Consider the following 18,324-nt stretch of genomic DNA (forward strand, 5'->3'; position numbering starts at 1 on the left):
TTTACATATTGATGCCTCTTAACCAAAAAAATCTTAGTTTCCCCATGCAAATCCTGGTAGGGGCACAATTAGAGAGCACAACATAACTTCCGCTGTGATCTGATAAAATCCAGGATAATTCAGAAACATTTGCCTATAAATGAAACTGAACTAGATAACGGAAGAACAATGAAGATTTGACGCGTTTCCTGAGAAGTTTCACATTCATTTCATCTAAAGCCTTGCTGAATCTAAAGCAAGTGTAGTCGTATTGAAATTGAATTATATCTCATTGTTGATGTAAGAAATCTTTAAACAATATCAACCTTTTGTGAAAAAAAAAATAAAAATCGGTGGAGAAAACACCACCTCTCAATGCATCTACATAAGATGAACAAATGAACAAACAAAAAATCTTAAAATAAAATGATGACTTTTGTGAAAAAAAATTGGAGAAAACAGCATAGTTCAGTTGATGCTTATGCACAAGAATCCAAGATAAACAAATGAGATAAATCATATTGAAAAACGAAAGTTTAACTCCACTATGTTTTGCTTTTATAGTCTTTGAAGCAACTTATTGGTCACTGATTTGACGCATATTTTACGTTTTTATATGAAACAACTTGCGAGTTCATTTTTTTCTTGTCAAAAGGTTTCCTAGAAAAAGCAAAGTGCACTTTGCATCTCTGAAGCTTATCCCTACGCTCATGTGCATGTATGTTTTTTTTTTTTGCTTAAAAAGAGCACCTTTGCTGCCAAACAAAAGCCTTTTTTTTGGGAAGTATGTGAATATTAGAATTTCACTGTTACTATATATTTTTGTTGGTATATGGGAATACTTTTTCCAGAATAGGTGGTGAAGCTATTTTTTGGCTTATGACAAAATTTCACAGAGTTTTGCCTGTTTGTTTGAGGATATTTTGCCGAGAATAGCCTGTCACGGTGAGAGAAGTTTTCTCTCTCTCTCCCTCTTTTTTTTCCCCATTAAACCGTCAAACAATCATCAGAATAAGGAAGTGGGTGGGAAAATATTGTGCTGCCAGCTGCAAAACTGAGCATTTCTAACTTCTCTTTTTCTTTTATTGGCTCGCATTATTGAATCACATCTAGTGCTGATATCATATTGTGCCTTGAAAGAAAAGTTGATTTTCCAATCTCATCTTTCCTAGCCATTGCTTTCAATATCAAGATCAAATTCCAGGAAAATTTTACTTTTACTTGAAGCAAACAATCCCTTGGGTATTTGATTTCCCCATGTCATCTCCCTACAAAAAATTATAGGATTTAAAGCAGGATCTAAAGTGTTTTCGAATTCAATCGGGTACCGAACATGATCTGATTCAGTGGGCGGAGCTGGATCCGAATAACTTGGTTTAGGGCTTTACTTCAATCATTCAGTGTCCCACAGACTGGGGTTCACCCAAAAGCTGGATTCTCTGTCACCAGATCCAGATTCTGTTTTATAAGCTTCTAATTCCGAACCTGAACCTAAACCAAGGGCTGATCACGTTGGATGTTCTACTGCCTAGAGCGGAACCAAACTTGACCCATTTGTATTATTGGGTCAGCTTTGTGGCAAATCTTCTTTTTCTCTCATATTGGAGAATTTTATACTGTCGGATGATTATGAAAATAAAAATATGTCATTAAAAGCGGGAAGAATCATTGATAAAACGACCATAGACTATTGTTAGATAAAAAAATGTTACTAATGCTTATATCATAACAGTTTTTTAGCGACAGATTTTTAATTTTTAACCACTGAGCAACATGAAACCCCACTACATAAAAAAAAAAAAAAAAATAGCTGCCTCCTGAAAGAGTATCACGCGGATTCTGCAACTGTGGCGCCCACACTCCACTTGCTAGTAAAGAATCCAAAGCAGGAAGCAGGATGATGTGCAATGCGTCTTGGGTCCCGTTTGGATGCAACTAAGATCACGTTTGTTCATGACCTTCGCAAGTTCAACTGGTAGTGAAATCGTGATCCTTGTTTTTAAAATTTTTAAGCAACGACTTACAAAACGACGGTCAAATCCGGGGATCTGCCGCACTTTAAGCCATGTAAGACCATTAAAACGCCGACATAATGAGTTGCAGATTTTTACCCGTTAAAAAGAAAATTAGGGTGGCCCTTCATATCGTTTGCCGGTAAATAAACGCATGTATTCTAAATTTCTGGCGTTTCTCCTTTAATTAAGGTTCCGCGATATCTTTCCTTTGCCGATATTTACCGAGATCCGCAGCCGATGGTTTTCCGTCCTTCCCGCTTCTTATGATCAAACCACTTGCAATGCAGCTCTGCCTCGTCAATGAACGGCGCCAAAGGGTGGCATTATTTGATTAGCATCCGATCAGATCGGACGGCTGGCGTAGCTGCCTATCTGCATCTGACGGGCAGCGTTTAGACTGGGCCCGGGACTTGGGCGATGGACGGTCGAGATCTCGTGTTCGAGCAGAAGTCGGCATGGCGGGAAGACGAAAATCGAGAGGACAAAGAGAAGCGGAGACTGGGTCCCGCCAATGTGGACCTCTCCGGATCAGGATAAAATTAACCCCATCCACGCGGGACCCACCCTACCGGGGGGTAATTTTTCCACCGAGGGCGCGGGCCCCGCCTGCCTAACCCTGGTGCCTAACAGGAAAACCTTCTGCTTCATTGACAAAATTACCCCGAACGTTCCATCATCCCCGTCTCCGATCCATTTACGCGTCTCAGTAAAAGGACTCGCCGTTTTTCTCCCCCTCCCCGTCCGGTTATATTTTCCGCAGCGGCTGTCTCAATGCCGCTCGTCTATGGATAAAAATTTGTTGTGCGTTATTTGCACGGGTGTTTGTCTGTCGTAAGCTAACTCTAACTCTCTGTTTGATAAATCACAGATAAGATTTTGGCGAAAAAAAAAAACTTAATAGCTGATAAATAGGTACATGATGGTGGTCATTACAAAGCAATCCAAGTCATATCTCTTCCAAGCATTTGATCAAACACTCACAGCGCATCTCCAACATCACCGTTCTCTACATGAAAAGCCAGCATTGCTGCCAGCAATACATCCTTGTTTTCTCTTCCCTAAGGTAAGTAACCAATCCATAGTTTTCAACGGTATTTAAATTTCATGCTAAGATCGTAGACTATCCAATGCAAGCTTAAAAAAATACAAAATTTTGAAGTCTGACAACAAAAACAAGTTTAACAGTGTCTTGAAATCAATTTTGTTCTTTTTGGAAGAAAGACTACTTTTGAGAATCAAAGTTGCTGTTGAGGAAAACCATTATCGTGCACGTGGCAGCAAATTAAGTGACCCTACGGAGGAGGCCCAAAGCCCGGGAAGACAGGACCCGTCTGATCAGCCGATTGTTCATTCGCTGCACCTATGGAATCTTCTAATCCCGCTCAGCATGAAGCTCGGACGACTGCTGCTGCTCTTGCGTGTGAAGAAGAGACAAACTCAGAGAAAGAGAGAGCGAGGGAAGAAGAGCAAATCTGCTTTGGTGGTGGCGGAGCTGGGTCGAGCGGCAGCGTGGGTGGTGGTGGAAGGAGCGCTGATGCTACAAGTGGCTGCTGTGAAAAGGAGATGAGATGAGAAGATGCAATGTTTTTCTTTCCACAGACAAACGTTCGCAGAAACCCCCTTTCAAGCACGAACAAGTCGTTCGCATGTGATGTTGAGAAACGTGGACTCCTACCCACTAATGTTTGTGTTTGTGGCATTCAAACGCCCCAAGCGTTAGACTGTAAGGTCACGATGTCGACCCAAGTTCAGGCGACCCTTTAAAAAATGTGAAAGTGATGGAGAGAGAGTCGCCGGCCGAGTCGTTCGACGGGTACCGAGTCATCTCGCGGGCCCACCAAATTAATAGACACGGTGACAGTTGAAGGGCATTATCGGTCATTGCACAGAGGGGGGAGTGCTCTCCCGCCAGCGATTCCCGCCATCATTAAGGGCCTTCTGCGGGGCCCACCGAGAGCTGGGAGCGCAGTGGGCATGGGGTCCAGAGCTGACGTGGTCTTTTCTGATTCGACCAAACACGCTCGTCGGGATTCAGGAAAACAAGCATACAAAAAAACACAACCCCCACTTCTGCCATCACTTTCTCTCTCTCTCTCTCTCTTCTGCTCTCATTCTCTGATTTTCTTTCTTCCGCTTGCTTTTTTGTTTTCTCAAATTTTTTTATTTTGTTGGTCTTCGATGATCTCTCGATTGTCTTCGTCGAAGATTATGATGACGATGATGGCCGTGATCTTGAGGGTGTCGATGGGAATGGTGGCCGGTCCAGGCCGATTAATCGCCGAGTAGGATCGGCGGATCAAATTCCCAGTAGGATCGTGGTTCTCGGGAAGCAAGGGGATCGGGGTGGAAGGAATGCAGCAGGGGGAGAGGGAAGGGGAGCAGGGGGTGGTGGTGGTGATGGTGGAGTGGCGGGACCGTGGTCGAGCGGCGGCACAGCTGCGTCATCGACGGTGCAGCAGAGCAGCAGCGGCTGCTGCTGGGAGGAGGGCAGCGAGGAGGAGCTGTCCGTGCTGCCGAGGCACACCAAGGTGGTGGTCACCGGCAACAATCGCACCAAGTCGGTGCTCGTCGGCCTCCAGGGCGTCGTCAAGAAGGCCGTCGGCCTCGGTGGCTGGCATTGGCTCGTATTTTCTCCTCCTTTTCCTCATCTTACTTGAATTTTACATTATTTGATCTCCAGAATTTTCTGTTTTTTGCTTTACGCTTAATTCATTCGCGGGAAAGGGGATTATGGTTTTGGATTTGGTGATGTTGGTAGAAATTCGGAGGAGTGACTCGAGATTCGATTTCAAATTTCTTTCTTTGGCTTGTTTCGGGGGATTTTCTTCCACAAACCTGTTTCTTGAATTAGGGGCAATGCGTCGAACCTTTTATTTTTTATTTGTTTTTGAAGGTCTAATCTTCGAGTATTTTGCAGCAGTCTTGGTTATTTTTCTCATTTTGATAATTAAGAATTGAACGTGCAATTCATATTTTACGGTTAGTTATTCTTCTACTTGAATTAGTGAGAACGATCCGCCTTGTCAAGTAATTATATCGGCTTCTAAATTTTTGTCCGAACGCCTGCACACACACACACACACACTATATATATATATATATATATATATATATATATATATATATATATATATATATATATATATATATATATATATATATATATATATGAGCTGAAATCCTCCGTTCATCTAGCCCTCCGTCCAATCACGACCCGGATTTATTTCTGTTAGGTAGGATTGGTGGTGTCTTATGGCATGCATTCACGGGCTTTTTTTTTTTTATTGGGGATGATTAATTTTTTTATATTCTGGGGGTTATCAATTTCGCACTACATTTTTATTTAATCCGTGTGTTTGGTGGTTATTGGATGTAGGATGAATTATGTGTGACGATGGTTGTTTATTTACTTGGTTTAGGTATTGGTTGTCTTTTTCCTTTCCTCATGATGGTCCATTTTATGTTTTAAAATTGGCAATTAATTACTTGAAATTTTTCTTGGTGGATTATGGTACGAGTTTGCGTTGTTTACAATAAGTGAACCTGTCGTGCTGCTGTTTGATATTGTATTCTATTGGTTATAATGCGAGCGCAGGGTTAGTCTTCCCTGCGTTTTTCAATAGTGAAAAGTGCGGGTCTATTTGAGTAACTTCCTCTTGGATAATTCCATACCTTTACTCTATTTCCCCCCGTTTTGTAGTCTGGGATATTACACATTTTGATTTTGATCTTCTTCATTTATTTGGTTTTTGGCTTCCCTTATCTTGTTAGCTGCACAATTCTCCAACAACATATTTTAATTGAAGAAAAAAACATTTTTTTATTTGCATGTTTAGGTGATTTGTTGAGGTCTATTCTGTGTTGGTCAACTTCTCCTGTCCGAGTTTCAACTTTTTTTATTTTTTTGTCAGAGTTATGGATTGCAAGATATGGACTAGGTTTTCTTTTCCTTAGTAGATAAGCATGTGATGATCCTCTTTCTCTGTGAACTATTTTCATATTTTGTTGCATTGTCTCTGATTTTTTTTCCTTCTTTATGGAGGGTTCTTTTTTATGGTGCTCTGCCTTCTTTTGCATGTGCAAGCAATTGGCACTGGTTGCAATTATGTGTCATAGAGACGATCTTGTCTGGAGTTATTTCTCTTTCATGATCTACACAAAAAATTGCCTGACGGTCATCCATTTGGTATATTTTGTAATCTTTTGTGATCTTGTGGGGACCAGAGTGATACCTGGGCCCCTGATTCAATTGCGAGCTTGTTTGTGACCTGGCCATTATAAACAGAGAGTTTGTGGTCATTGTGTTCTCTCGGATATCATGTTCTCCCTCTCACTCTTTCTATGGACTGCTGAAGTCAAATTTGCATCATTGTCATTCTGATGGAACAAGTAATAGTTAGTCAATTAGCAGGCTCCATTTTTTCTTATGTTTCTTTCCTTTTGCATTTGCCTTTTTTGGTCTGCCCATCCAAAACCAGGATGAAGCTGAGCTTCTTAGAATTCTTTTAATTTTTAATTATTTTTAACTTTAAATTTAAGGTTAAATTGTTGGAAATTGTTGAATCATTTGAACTCTCTGAGCAGTCGAAGGCTTCTTTGCTTTTTTGTTATATTTCCAATCCTTCTTCTCCTTTGTCGGTTGATTTGCAATGTGATATTCTTGGGCAATTTTGTGACACTTGACCAATATTGTTTTCTGAAAAATTGCAGGTTCTCACTAATGGTATAGAGGTGAAGCTGCAGAGAAATGCTCTTAGCGTGATTGAAGCCCCTACTGGTCATGAAGAGGATGATGATGGTGAATATGACAATGCACAGTGGCAGTGCTCTGACCTTGGTATATTTCATGTTTTTCCTTTTTTTGTTATTATATGAACTATTTCCTTGTACTTTTGTATTGCCATCTTATCAAGGTTTTTTATGCATGGTCTGCCTCCATAGAATTTGGTCTTAGCCGCTTAGGAGTGCCACCAGAAAGCTGCTGAAGTAGTCTCATAAATTATATGTTATTGCTTCAAAAAATCATTCGTAAATCTAGTTCGAGCCTCTCATTGAATATATAAATCGAATATATAAATGACATTGACCTGTGGCTGGTTTTTGTTTTATGCTGCATGAGTAATTGCACCAGTTATCATTTGTTTTGTCATGTCAACGTGAATCTGTTGAATGGAAAATGACACTAATTCTTCATTTCTATCTTGCAATTGTGCCATGAGAAGGTGTTTTAAGTTTTAACTTGTTTTTTGATTAAGAAGATGCCTAGTGGAAGCCAAACTTTTTTTTTAGCCATATCTTATCTGTGGTCTCTAATGTTTCATAATTGTCTTGCTGAAACAGCTGCAGTGTGGTCCTTTCTTTCTTTTGTCAAATTGTGGCCAACTGTTTGACTTGTTTTTGTGCATTGTGCTGGGCAGTTAATTCCTTACATAAATGATGATTGCCTGTCTGCCCATATTTTAGTCATCCGCTCACTGTTTTCATCTGCTTAACAGCATCTGATGACACTCAAAGGTACCAGAGGCCAAAACAGAGGCAGCACAAGTCTTCAGGATCTGCACACAAAGCAGTGAGCAAATCTAGTTCGTTAGATTCACATTCTATGGGTTCTTTGTCACCACCTCGTGGACCAACGGTAATATGTTGCACGTGAAAATGACTTACACTTATTCCGTTGTAAAATGCTGATATAGTTTACTGCAGAATGTTGACCTAAGCAAACTAGAAACGACTGCCTTGTGGAGATATTGGAGGCATTTCAATCTTGTGAGTGTCTTGCTTTGTCTCTATGCGTTATTTTAGAGGACATTGGATATGCCGTTGTCCTTTTCACCTGATGTCATGCTAGAGTTGATTGTTATTATTCATCATTGCTAGGTGGATTCAATACCTAATCCATCAAAGGAACAGCTGATTGATGTTGTTCAGAGGCATTTCATGTCTCAGGTATGGCTGCCCTCATAGTTCATGTTTTTTACAAAGGAAAAAAAAAAAGAACGAAAAGATGGTTGATTTCTTCTGAAAGGTATGTGATTTGGTTTCAAAGCTCTAATTCATTGTGGAAACCAATTGCTGCATCCTCGCTTAAAGCAATTGGATGAGATGCAGGTCATTGTTGGATTTGTTCATGCTGCGAAGAGGTTGAAGACAGTCTGCAATTAATCATTTGTTTCCTAGAGCTGATCAGGCTTACACCAACTAACTAAGATTGGTATTCAGTGTTCTGCGATTCCACTCTCTGTAGTTATCTATGTATGATAATTGTATGTTTTCCTTTCTCGGGAACTCCTTTTGGCAACAGAACTGCAAAATGTACTGTCTAGAGTTTGTAATATATCGTATACATAAGATATATGTTCCCATAGATTCTGGCACTTGAATGTTTAAAGGCACCAGGTTGATGAATCTTAATGTTCACTTGTTCAAATTGGTAATCTTGTGCAGAGCAATTCGGAACAGCAGATGTGTAAGAGGATCAGCAAAGAACAATAACCATGGTATAATTATTAATAATAGTAATACCGTTACCTTAAGTACTGTTAAGAAATTATGCCAAACAATCTGAAACTGCTTTGATGGGTTGAATTCTTTACTTTTTTTTGAGTTGTTCATTAACATTACGTGGATATAAGGTTATGCAAAATGAGTACGTTGCTATTCTTTATGGAATCGGCGCGGTGCAGGGTCGCATGTTAATTTAGCGTTCTTCATGGGGGACGTGATTCGTGAATGGCTTGGGTGTAATTGGATCTTCGATTCTGACCTGACTTCAAGTAATTGGTTCCTGTAAGAAAATACACATACAATTGGTAACCGGTTGGACGTGATTCGTGAATGGCTTTGAGTTCAGGTAGGCTTTTCTATTTTCAATGGTGGAACTTGAGTCGGATTGTGAATCAAATTAAGCATCAGGAGGATAGAATATATGAGTCCGGTCTGGTGGCATCTTCAGATGTTAATGGGTTGATTTAAAAGTTTGGATCAGTCCCTAATGTTCATATCCAAACGGATCAAATGAAGCTTAGACTTGATCTTTTCTGAAAGAAACGATCAAATATTCCTTATGTAGGTAACGTCACTTTCTTGGATGAAGCTCATCGTTGCCAAATAGGCTAATAATCGCGATGGATGAGCTACTTTTTGCCTTGCCGGTGCCTTTTGGTCAATCGGAATGTAAATTATGTTCTATGTGCCTTTGCGTCTGGTTCTCAGGGCGTGTTTGACTGCCTGAATAAGATTTTCACAGCGTGAAGATATCTTCACCATATAAGACTCATTCAAACACAAATTTAAAAGGCCATGTTCTCTAAAATGTCGTTGGCCCTCCTGCACTTGGATTTACGCCCCCAAAAGCATATTCGGGGAGATCAAACTTGCTTCGATGTCCATAATTGAGGTCCCATGGCTTCTCATCCCTCTGCATTGAAGAGAAGTGCCGTGGTTGTCGGTGTAATTCGCAGACACCACTCAACCAACAAAATATCTTGTTCACAAACATGGACAAATAGGAATGTAGGCCCCTTGAGGCATGTGGATTTTTTATCATTTGACTCGTACATGAGTTGGGAGCCTTTGGGTAGCGACCAGATCATTAATCTGCCCATTTGAAAAGCTTGAGATGCTAAACACTGAGATTTGAACTAGCAACTGGCCGCCTACCAACCATTGGCCCAATTAATTGTATCACATACCTTGGCGCAGCTCAAATGCAGTTGATTCAAGAACTATGCGATCAGCTGTTGAGCAAGGCGTTAGTTGTTGGTGCGTGAACAAGAAAAAGAACCAAGAGATCAAATTTCCATCGCTGCTTGGCACATATTTAAAATCCGTAGATCTCATGTCGATTACTTTTACTAATATGTCAAAAGATCAATGGCATAATCTACGGCTCATCAAACTAAGGATTTTAGGTCTATTAGATCTTCACTTAATATTCTTATCTTACTGCTTTGCATTAATAAGATCAAAGAGGAGATGGTCTGATCTTAAATCCACTTTTCTCAAATCCTTAGAATTTCAAATCTGAGGCTATCAAATGCGCCTAAGCGTTAGACGAGGTAAGAACATGCTTGCATTACTTGTAAAGTTAAACTAACCCGAATCAAAGCACAAAAATTTTGCGAAGAGAGGTAATTTTGTATATTACTATTATACTTTATTGTTTTTCATTCTTAAAACTTTTCTTCATTAGTTGAGAACTTATTATTATTTCTTAAAAACTGAATTATGATTATTGTTTGCTTAAATGTGAAACCGCTTTTTGTAATATTTTCCAAGCTTAATCCGGTTCGTCCCGATGACTTTCTCTTATCCCGCCCATAAGTATACCGAGACTTCGAGAGTGAGTAACGGATTTAACAAGCCGCGACTGTTCAGACCGTCCATCTTGAACCCGCAATGCGACGATCGTCCATGAAGGAGCTTCACTCAGAAATTTGAAGATGGCGGCAAATGAGGGAGAACTGCCGGATTCCCTCTCTTCCCGCCCCAGGAGGTGGATATCTCTAATCGATTCACTCCATCCTTGTAAGTTGTTTTCGGAATTCCATCGATTTATTCCTGTTTCTCGTTCTCATTCCGCGTGACCTAGGGCCTTTAGATAATCAAATATTGGATCTCCTCCTCCAATGAGATGATCTTCGCGGTTTGTGCAGATTTTCGGAATTGTTCCCTGGGGTTCTTGGTTGAACGCCCCTGGTTGTATGAGATTTCTGCTTCCTATCCAGGAAACCTTCTTGATTATTTTGTTCGATGTGGAATTGAGTTTCCATGGTCGGTACAAGCCCGTTCACTTAATGTCATCTCGATTTTCGGTGGTCGGTGATGCTAAGATTAGGATATGGTTCTCAGATGGGAGTTTAACCTTCGAGATTGTTTTTGTTCAACGTGGTATTGAGTCTCCACGGTAGGTAGGAGCCCTCTCACCTAACCGCGATCGTGGTTCCCGTGGTCATTGATCCTGAGATTAGGGTTATGGTTCCTGGGTGGGATTTTCTTCAGGATCGTCGGGTTTACCTTGCTATGTTACTGTAGGATGTGGAGTACGAAACTGTGTAGAAAAGTGTTATGCTAGACCGGTTAGAGGTTCATATTTAACAGTTTTAATTATTTCCGTAATTCTCGAAATGAGTGGTACTGTATTCGTAGTTCGAAGGCTCTTTAGTGCTTGTGCTTCTGTTTCAACGGAACGATCACGCTTTCTGCGGCAATTTAGGCACAAGAGGCTGGATGAATCACGAAAGAAAGAACTCGGAATGTCTAAGTTGAGTATGAAAGAGAAGGAGGTGAAACCCATAGTTTACATGAGGACCATCATTGTAGGAGTATCAAGAATTCTTAGATATTCGACGTGGGAATCTGCAAAGGAAGAGCTGGAGAAGCTTTGCTTGAAATGGGATTCATACACAATTAATCAGGTTCTCAAAACGCACCCACCTATGGAGAAAGCTTGGCTCTTCTTCAATTGGTGCTCACAGCTCAAAGGGTTTAAGCACGACCAATTCACGTACACGACGATGCTGGATATATTTGGGGAGGCAGGAAGGATTGAAACTATGAAACAACTGTTTCATCAGATGGCCGAAAAAAGATTGAGGATTGACGCGGTTACATATACTTCGGTCCTGCATTGGCTCTCAAAGTATGGCGACATTGAAGGGGCGTTAAATATATGGAAGAAGATGAAATCTGAGGGTTGTTTGCCGACTGTTGTGTCGTATACGGCGCTGATGAAGGTCCTTTTCGACAATGGCAGGCCAAAGGAAGCAGCTGCAGTATATAAGGAGATGATCGAAGCTGGCTGCTCTCCTAATTGCTATACATATACCATTTTAGTCGAATATCTGGCTGGGTCCGGTGAGCTTCGTTATGACACTTTCTTAGTTTCTTGGATTTGTGGTTTACTATATAATTCTCAAAAATCGTACGTGTGTATAGTTTGTTGCTAACAGTCATGCTATGAATTGCTTGCATTTATCTCTTATTATCTACGTTGTGAGACTAGCGACAGATTCCTGTACAGTTACTCGGAAGCTTGCAATGCTCTTCAGGTAACAGGTCAGACTCGCAGTCCAGGACTACCAAAACACGATGAGCTAGCGATCTGAGCCCTGCCAGGTTGAAACGTGAAAGATAAGACTTATCCATTCATCTTGAACTGATGAAATGAAAGAACTAAAGTTCTCCAAAATAGTGATCGGAAAACAGCAAATTGGGTCATTTAGGACAACTACAAAGAATGTAGTTTTTCATCCTATTTTGCTCAGATTAAAACCCTCTATGGTTTTCGTGCAGTCCCAATGGATGCATTTCTGGTGCGGGATTGTTGAATTCTTATGTTTAGTTTGTGTAAGTAAAATATCTTCCACTATATCTGCTCTAGTCTCGAATGTTCCTGATGGAGACTTCAGCTGTAGCTGTTGTTTCCATGCCCCTTTTAATTGTAAACTTGAATAACTATTATCTTTGTTTATCATCTGGTAATGCAAAATGTCATTTCTCCTTTGTAATTGTAGGTGGTTGTTGAAAGAACAAGGCACAAAAAATGGTCTTTGGACTTGATATCTATAGGAATATAGACATGCAAATTGGATTATCTTTTACTATTGTGGATTCTATAGCTGTTACTTACATGTTGTGCTGGGGTTGTGCAGGTCCATGCTTATGCATGTATTTTTCATGTGTTTGCATGTTGATGAATGTAAATGTGCATGTATGCATTCATGTAGGTAATGCACGTCTGAACATGCCATTTATTTTTCTTTCTATTTTTATATTGAAAATCAATTAAGTTATTTTCTGCAATATTTCCACACTACCAGTATTTAAAGTTCATCTGCTTCTGTCACTTTCCATTTGGAAGTGGTGGTAGATAATACTATTTCAGTTACCATTTTTTTACTTTTAGGTAGACTAGTTGCTCCATCTTATTGGCCATTTTGATGTCTGATGCATTCACATTGAAGCATATCTGAGAGTTTTTCCAAGTTGTTCACACGTCAAAGCTATGTCAACAGATAGTTTCACTTGGCTTTCACATCCTGCATTGACACTAATTTTTTGGACACAGAGATACCTGAAAACACAGAAAAACTCATTATGTATACCGTATGATGACTTATCATTAGCACCAAGAATTTGCACATCCCTTTTCTAGTGCTTCTCCTGGCTGTTTGGTTTTTGCCTGCATCTGCACCACTTAAAAATTAGTGTATTCGGATAGCTAGTGTGCTTACACGAGCTTTATTTGTTCAGAATTTTATTTTAATTCAATATTTTAATGTATATAGGTAAATTCAAGGAGGCATTTGACATCTTATGCAAAATGCAAGATGCTGGGGTACAGCCTGACAAGGTTACTTGCAATATTCTTGTCCATAAATGTTCAATAGCAAGGGAAATGTTTGTTCTGATTCAAACTCTTCAGTATATGAAAGAAAATTCACTTGTTCTTCGTCGACCCATGTATTTGGAAGCATTGGAGGCTTTGAGAAGTTGTGGTCAAAATGATGAACTGTTAAATGAAGTCAATCCCCATTTCTGCCATGAAGGCTTTGATGATTGTAGATGGGATCTTTCTCCAGACCCTCAGCATTATGCAGACAGGGGAGTTCTTATAAACTTAGTGGCAAAAAAGAGTTTTGTTGCAGCTGAGTATTTACTTGAGGGGATGATGGAGAAGAATATCCAGTTCGACACTAAGCTTGTCAGCTCTATGGTGATGGATTTCTGTTCAAACCATCATCCATCTGGTGCTTTGGTGGTGTTGAAATATAGCTCAACATCTGGCTTGCAGCTTGAAAGGGATGCATATATCTGTATGATTGGGCTTTTTATTAGATTGAGTTTATATGGAAAGGTAATGGTAGTTACTGAAGAGATGCTTAGAAAGGGTGTTCATTTTGGAACATATCTTGTAGCTCTTCTGATTTATCAGTTTGGATGTGCTGGAATGCCTGATTTGTCTGAAAGGCTTTTTTATGCATTACCTTGTGAACAGAACACTGCTACTTATACCGCTCTGATGGATGCATTTGTTAAATCTGGAGATTTTGACAAAGCTCTTACTCTATATAAAAAAATGAGCAAAGAACGGGTTCCTATCACATCTGGAACTCTTCAAGTTCTGCAGGTTGGTCTAGAAGGCCCTGTCTGGTCCCATGGCAATGGAATCTACAGACAACTGCAAAAATTGTTGCCGGATCATGGTCACCTGCAAGATAATATTCTGTGGGAGCAAAGACTCTGCAATGTATTATTTGATAATGCTGGTAACCGATAAGGTGAATGACTTGAATCCTCGTTGTGGAGCCATGATCAGTATATCTTTTAGTAAGTTCCCTGGTCAATGGAAGAGTATGTATTACTTGTTAAATGTGGTATCAACTAAATGGAGATGCATTGAACTCTGATCGGTGGGGCCTTTGCTGCACATTATGCCTTTGCTGTTTCAATTTCCGTTGGACCAGGCTCCGTACCAGGTAATGGAATGAAAGTCGTGATTGTTTTTTCTTTTGCATGACAATGCATTACCACTTTTATGATAAGACTAGTCTTTTTCATGAGGGTCTTCAATGATTTGTTGATCCTGTATTTGTTACCTTCAGCTTATTGATGAGTATGTTGACCTGCTCACACAATAGCATGTATTCCTCTCTCTGATGACTGTCAACTAACACTCGTGGTTGGTTTTTTTAATCAGTGTTGAGTAGTTGTTGAAAATTAATATGGAATTTTGTGTTAATTGATTGTCTCATAGCATGTAAATACAGATAAACATAAATACAGTTTTTTAATTGTACTTGCAAACATTTTCTTATTGTTTTACAGATACGTGAGAACTTCAGGTTCCGTAGAGCACTGCTGAGTCCACCACATGGGAATTATTATTTTGCAGGCTAAGTAAGCATTAATGTCTAACGTTCTCAATTCCGTAGTATTTCCTCTCAACTGTTTCCTATCTATTTGACGCATCACATAGTTATTCTTTATCCATTTTTCCTCTATATCCTACACATATTAGTTTTAGTGTTGAAGCATTTATAGGTTACATATTTACTCTTGCTCCCATAAGGATAGTTCCCTGTTCTCGCCTATGTACATGGGATAATAAAAAGTGAACCTCTCTTAGTAGCAGGATCTGAAGGAAGTATATGAAGACTGAACAATTTCAATGTGCCTTGCTTGCAGATAGTTCAAACTTCAAACTCATGGGAAATAGAGCGACTCTGTAAGACAATATGTTGGGTTCTGAAAGCGGACTTATGATACCTGTGGATTTTGTGTCTTGATGGAATCGTACATCTATCCATGTATCCTAGACAAGAATCAAAATATTGGTTAACACTCTTCAACGCTGGAACGAAGGGCTGTACATGTCAAGTTTATAATTAAATCTGTTGCAAATTCAAGTTGAACATGACCGTGAATTGCGCATTGTCATCAATATTGGTTCCACGACCACCTAATCCATCAGCCAAGGTTACTTTCATTGCCAACACATCTGGACGAAGCTCCAATACGAAGCATGAAGTATAGCTGATGGCATGCTTGGTACCTGATTAGCTTTTTACCATTAAATTTTAGCCTGTAAACTTTTGTGTCGTTAAACTAGGATTTAGAAATTAAGAATTTACCCATAGCTTTTTAGATGTCGGCAACTTTTTTGCCCCTTGTTTTCTTCATTCGTCCCACCTTCTGTTAATCCGCAATGACTTCTCTTTCCTATCATTTTGCTTTCCAATGTGCGAGCTCGTCCACTTTTCCGTATAGCCTCTCCTCTTACATTGCAAATACTCGGCTTCTATCTTTTAGGTAAGGCATGAGCTAATTATAACGGCAAATTCATTTCATGGACCAAATTTTGTGCGCATCTCAGACTTTGATGTGCATTAGAAATTGCCCGGCAACTCTGATGATACCCGTTTGATCGTTCGGGTTTGTGCTTGCCTCTTATCTCACAACAACTCGGACTATATTGTTAGTATAATGTCAGAAGACTTCACGTAATATGAGAATTCGTGAAAACTCTCGTCAATCAAATAGACTAAATCAAAATGCTCAAAGCTATGTGATTTATCTACTAGGTTTATAGTGCTTATTATATGTTCTGCTAATTTCGAAGAGTTGAACTTTCCATGTGTGTGTGCGTTTGTGTGTGCCTGCACGAGCGTCCATGCACCTCTCCACTTCCAAATGGGGCTCGCACCACGTATGAAGGGGCCTGAACGGTCAACCCACTAGCAAAGTCAAGTTGTACACCCAACTCCCTCCTGTTGGTTCCTAGTATGTTTGTCTTGAGGTGGAGGGGGCACCCAGTAGCTCGTGACTACATTAAAAATATTACATTTGTTTTATTAATTGGGTGGGTGCATTTCACACTCATCTCCCGACATGGCATGGGCCACAGTTGGTCGAACGTCGAGAGGTTTAGGCTGTATGCTGCCTTATTTCCAGAAGCTTAGACTCATTGTTATTGGGCTGGCAGTAGCAGTCAAATCATGTGCATGCTTTCTTCATTGTCTCCTCAAACTAATAGGCACGTTCGCATGTCAATCGGAAGAAACAAACTTGCATGTTCCACTGACAAGGCCAGCCATGACAAAATCCCCCTCAGGGAAAAGGAGCTAAGCTTTCAAGTGGAGATGGTCTTGCGATTTTGCTTCCGTGACTTGTTACTGATAGCTTTGGTGATAATATCGATTTGTGGCTAGTGATGTTATTAACAGCAATTTTCTTCAATGTCCAGTTATTAGCTCTTGTTTTTTCAGATTTCTCCCCTAACATACAGACAAACCTATATATTTATCGTCGAACTTCTATGAAAAGCTATGCAATAGCGTCTGTGTTTGCTATACAAAAAAGGTACCAACTAAATGTTGCCCTGTGGTTCGGTCATGGGTGGTATTTGCACCATGTAATAGCCTGCATTGATGTTGTTGCCATTAGTCAAAGATATGAGGATTATATCAGAAGCACCTGTGAACATCAAAAGATATTTCATGGTGGTACCGTTTCCCATTAAAATTAGAGAGATTTTTCAAGGACTCCTTGTTTTAGAAATATATATCATGATTCTTAAGTGTGGAATTTTTTTTTTTGCATTCCTTCTTATATATATTACAGTTTATGTAGTGACTTCTTAGGCGCACATGCATACATACAAGCACCTATTATATTCTTTCACTGAAAAACGAGTTCTGGAAAATATCTCCTGATTTTTCTATCGGATGTTTTTCCAGATGTGACTAAGAAGCAGGAAGAATACAGGAGAATCTCCCATTTGCTGAAAAGTAAAACCCCAAGATGGTCTGCTTTACATAAGGTATATGCTTCCATAAGTAAGTAAACTTACTCCGCTGTTTGTAAAGAATATAGAGAAGTGTTACTGTTGCTAAAATCTTGAGCTTCAAGAACGTCTTTATGGCCAATCCCTTAACCAGGGGGTGAGTGCTGTTGATGGCAAATATAGATATGCCTTTTGCTGATAAAAATTCTCACTAAATATCAACAGCGGCATCAATTTTCTATCCATGATTTCATCTTTTCAAAAGCATCGAATCTTATCCTGGAGAGCTAATTCTTGCACTCCGATCGGAATCCCACCACAGGAAGATCGGCCACTTTTCACGAACTTGGCGTAACGATATCATGGACAGTGCCAGGGCCTTCTTACGGCTGCCATGTTGTTAAATGCATGAACAATCAACGTAAGATATGTAATAGTTACCTAAGCCAACGGGGAATCAAGTGTCGTGTATAATGTACTAAAGCATAAATGCCTATCTCATTATCAGATTTTGACAGTATCCGCATGGAGAAAGCTTTACTGGGGGGAAAAAGGAGATGGTGGATCAAGTAAGCTCTCTCTCTCTCTTTCTCCCTCTCTTCATTGACATCGCGTAAGGGAAACCTGTGCCTAAACTTTTCGAAGATGGTGACAGATGAAGATCACTATCTTGTGGCGCGGAATGGGAGGAAATTGACATTCCTCTCCCTGAAACTTGGGTTGGGATATTTTCTTGGATATGATTTCTACGTAGGGATGAAAGTGGTTCGGATGCAGTTGGGTGCACCCAAAAAACAGAAAAAAAAAAAGAAAGAAAAAAGATAGAAAAAGAAAAAGAAGTTTGAACGTTTCCACATGTGACAGACTTGGATCTGCATTGGTGTAGGTGGAATTCAGATTTTTGACTACCCACAAAAATCAAGGCTTTTTTGAATAAAAAAGAAATTAAATTGTCTAATAAAATTGAAATTTAAGTCAAATATTAGATAAGAGGAAGAACTATCGACACATCCAATTTCTCGGACGGTGCAGATAGACCCATAA

General features: G+C 39.8%; 2 protein-coding genes across 4 annotated transcripts; both read left to right on the forward strand.

The window, feature by feature from the left end:
* Window positions 1–3,356: 3,356 nt before the first annotated feature.
* Window positions 3,357–8,405, forward strand: LOC116250382 (uncharacterized). Its single transcript, XM_050076797.1, has 7 exons — window positions 3,357–3,546; window positions 4,002–4,618; window positions 6,705–6,831; window positions 7,490–7,629; window positions 7,698–7,760; window positions 7,872–7,940; window positions 8,085–8,405. Exons 1-7 carry the CDS (start codon window positions 3,357–3,359, stop codon window positions 8,154–8,156), a joined length of 1,278 nt encoding a protein of 425 aa, XP_049932754.1. The 3' UTR covers window positions 8,157–8,405.
* Window positions 8,406–10,372: 1,967 nt separating this feature from the next.
* On the forward strand, window positions 10,373–15,411 carry LOC116249530 (pentatricopeptide repeat-containing protein At2g01390). Of its 3 annotated transcripts, none has more exons than XM_050077201.1 (5): window positions 10,373–11,849; window positions 13,283–13,851; window positions 13,993–14,473; window positions 14,823–14,894; window positions 15,183–15,411. In XM_050077201.1, exons 1-3 carry the CDS (start codon window positions 11,120–11,122, stop codon window positions 14,272–14,274), a joined length of 1,581 nt encoding a protein of 526 aa, XP_049933158.1. In that variant the 5' UTR covers window positions 10,373–11,119; the 3' UTR covers window positions 14,275–14,473; window positions 14,823–14,894; window positions 15,183–15,411. The 3 variants fall into 3 exon arrangements, with proteins under 3 accessions (XP_049933158.1, XP_031478504.1, XP_049933157.1); XM_031622644.2 differs by having other exon boundaries at window positions 10,373–10,520; window positions 10,649–11,849; window positions 13,283–14,473; XM_050077200.1 differs by having other exon boundaries at window positions 10,373–10,520; window positions 11,209–11,849; window positions 13,283–14,473.
* The last annotated feature ends 2,913 nt before the right edge of the window (window positions 15,412–18,324 follow it).

This window comes from Nymphaea colorata, chromosome 3, assembly GCF_008831285.2.
Source record: "Nymphaea colorata isolate Beijing-Zhang1983 chromosome 3, ASM883128v2, whole genome shotgun sequence".
Classification (NCBI taxonomy): domain Eukaryota; kingdom Viridiplantae; phylum Streptophyta; class Magnoliopsida; order Nymphaeales; family Nymphaeaceae; genus Nymphaea; species Nymphaea colorata.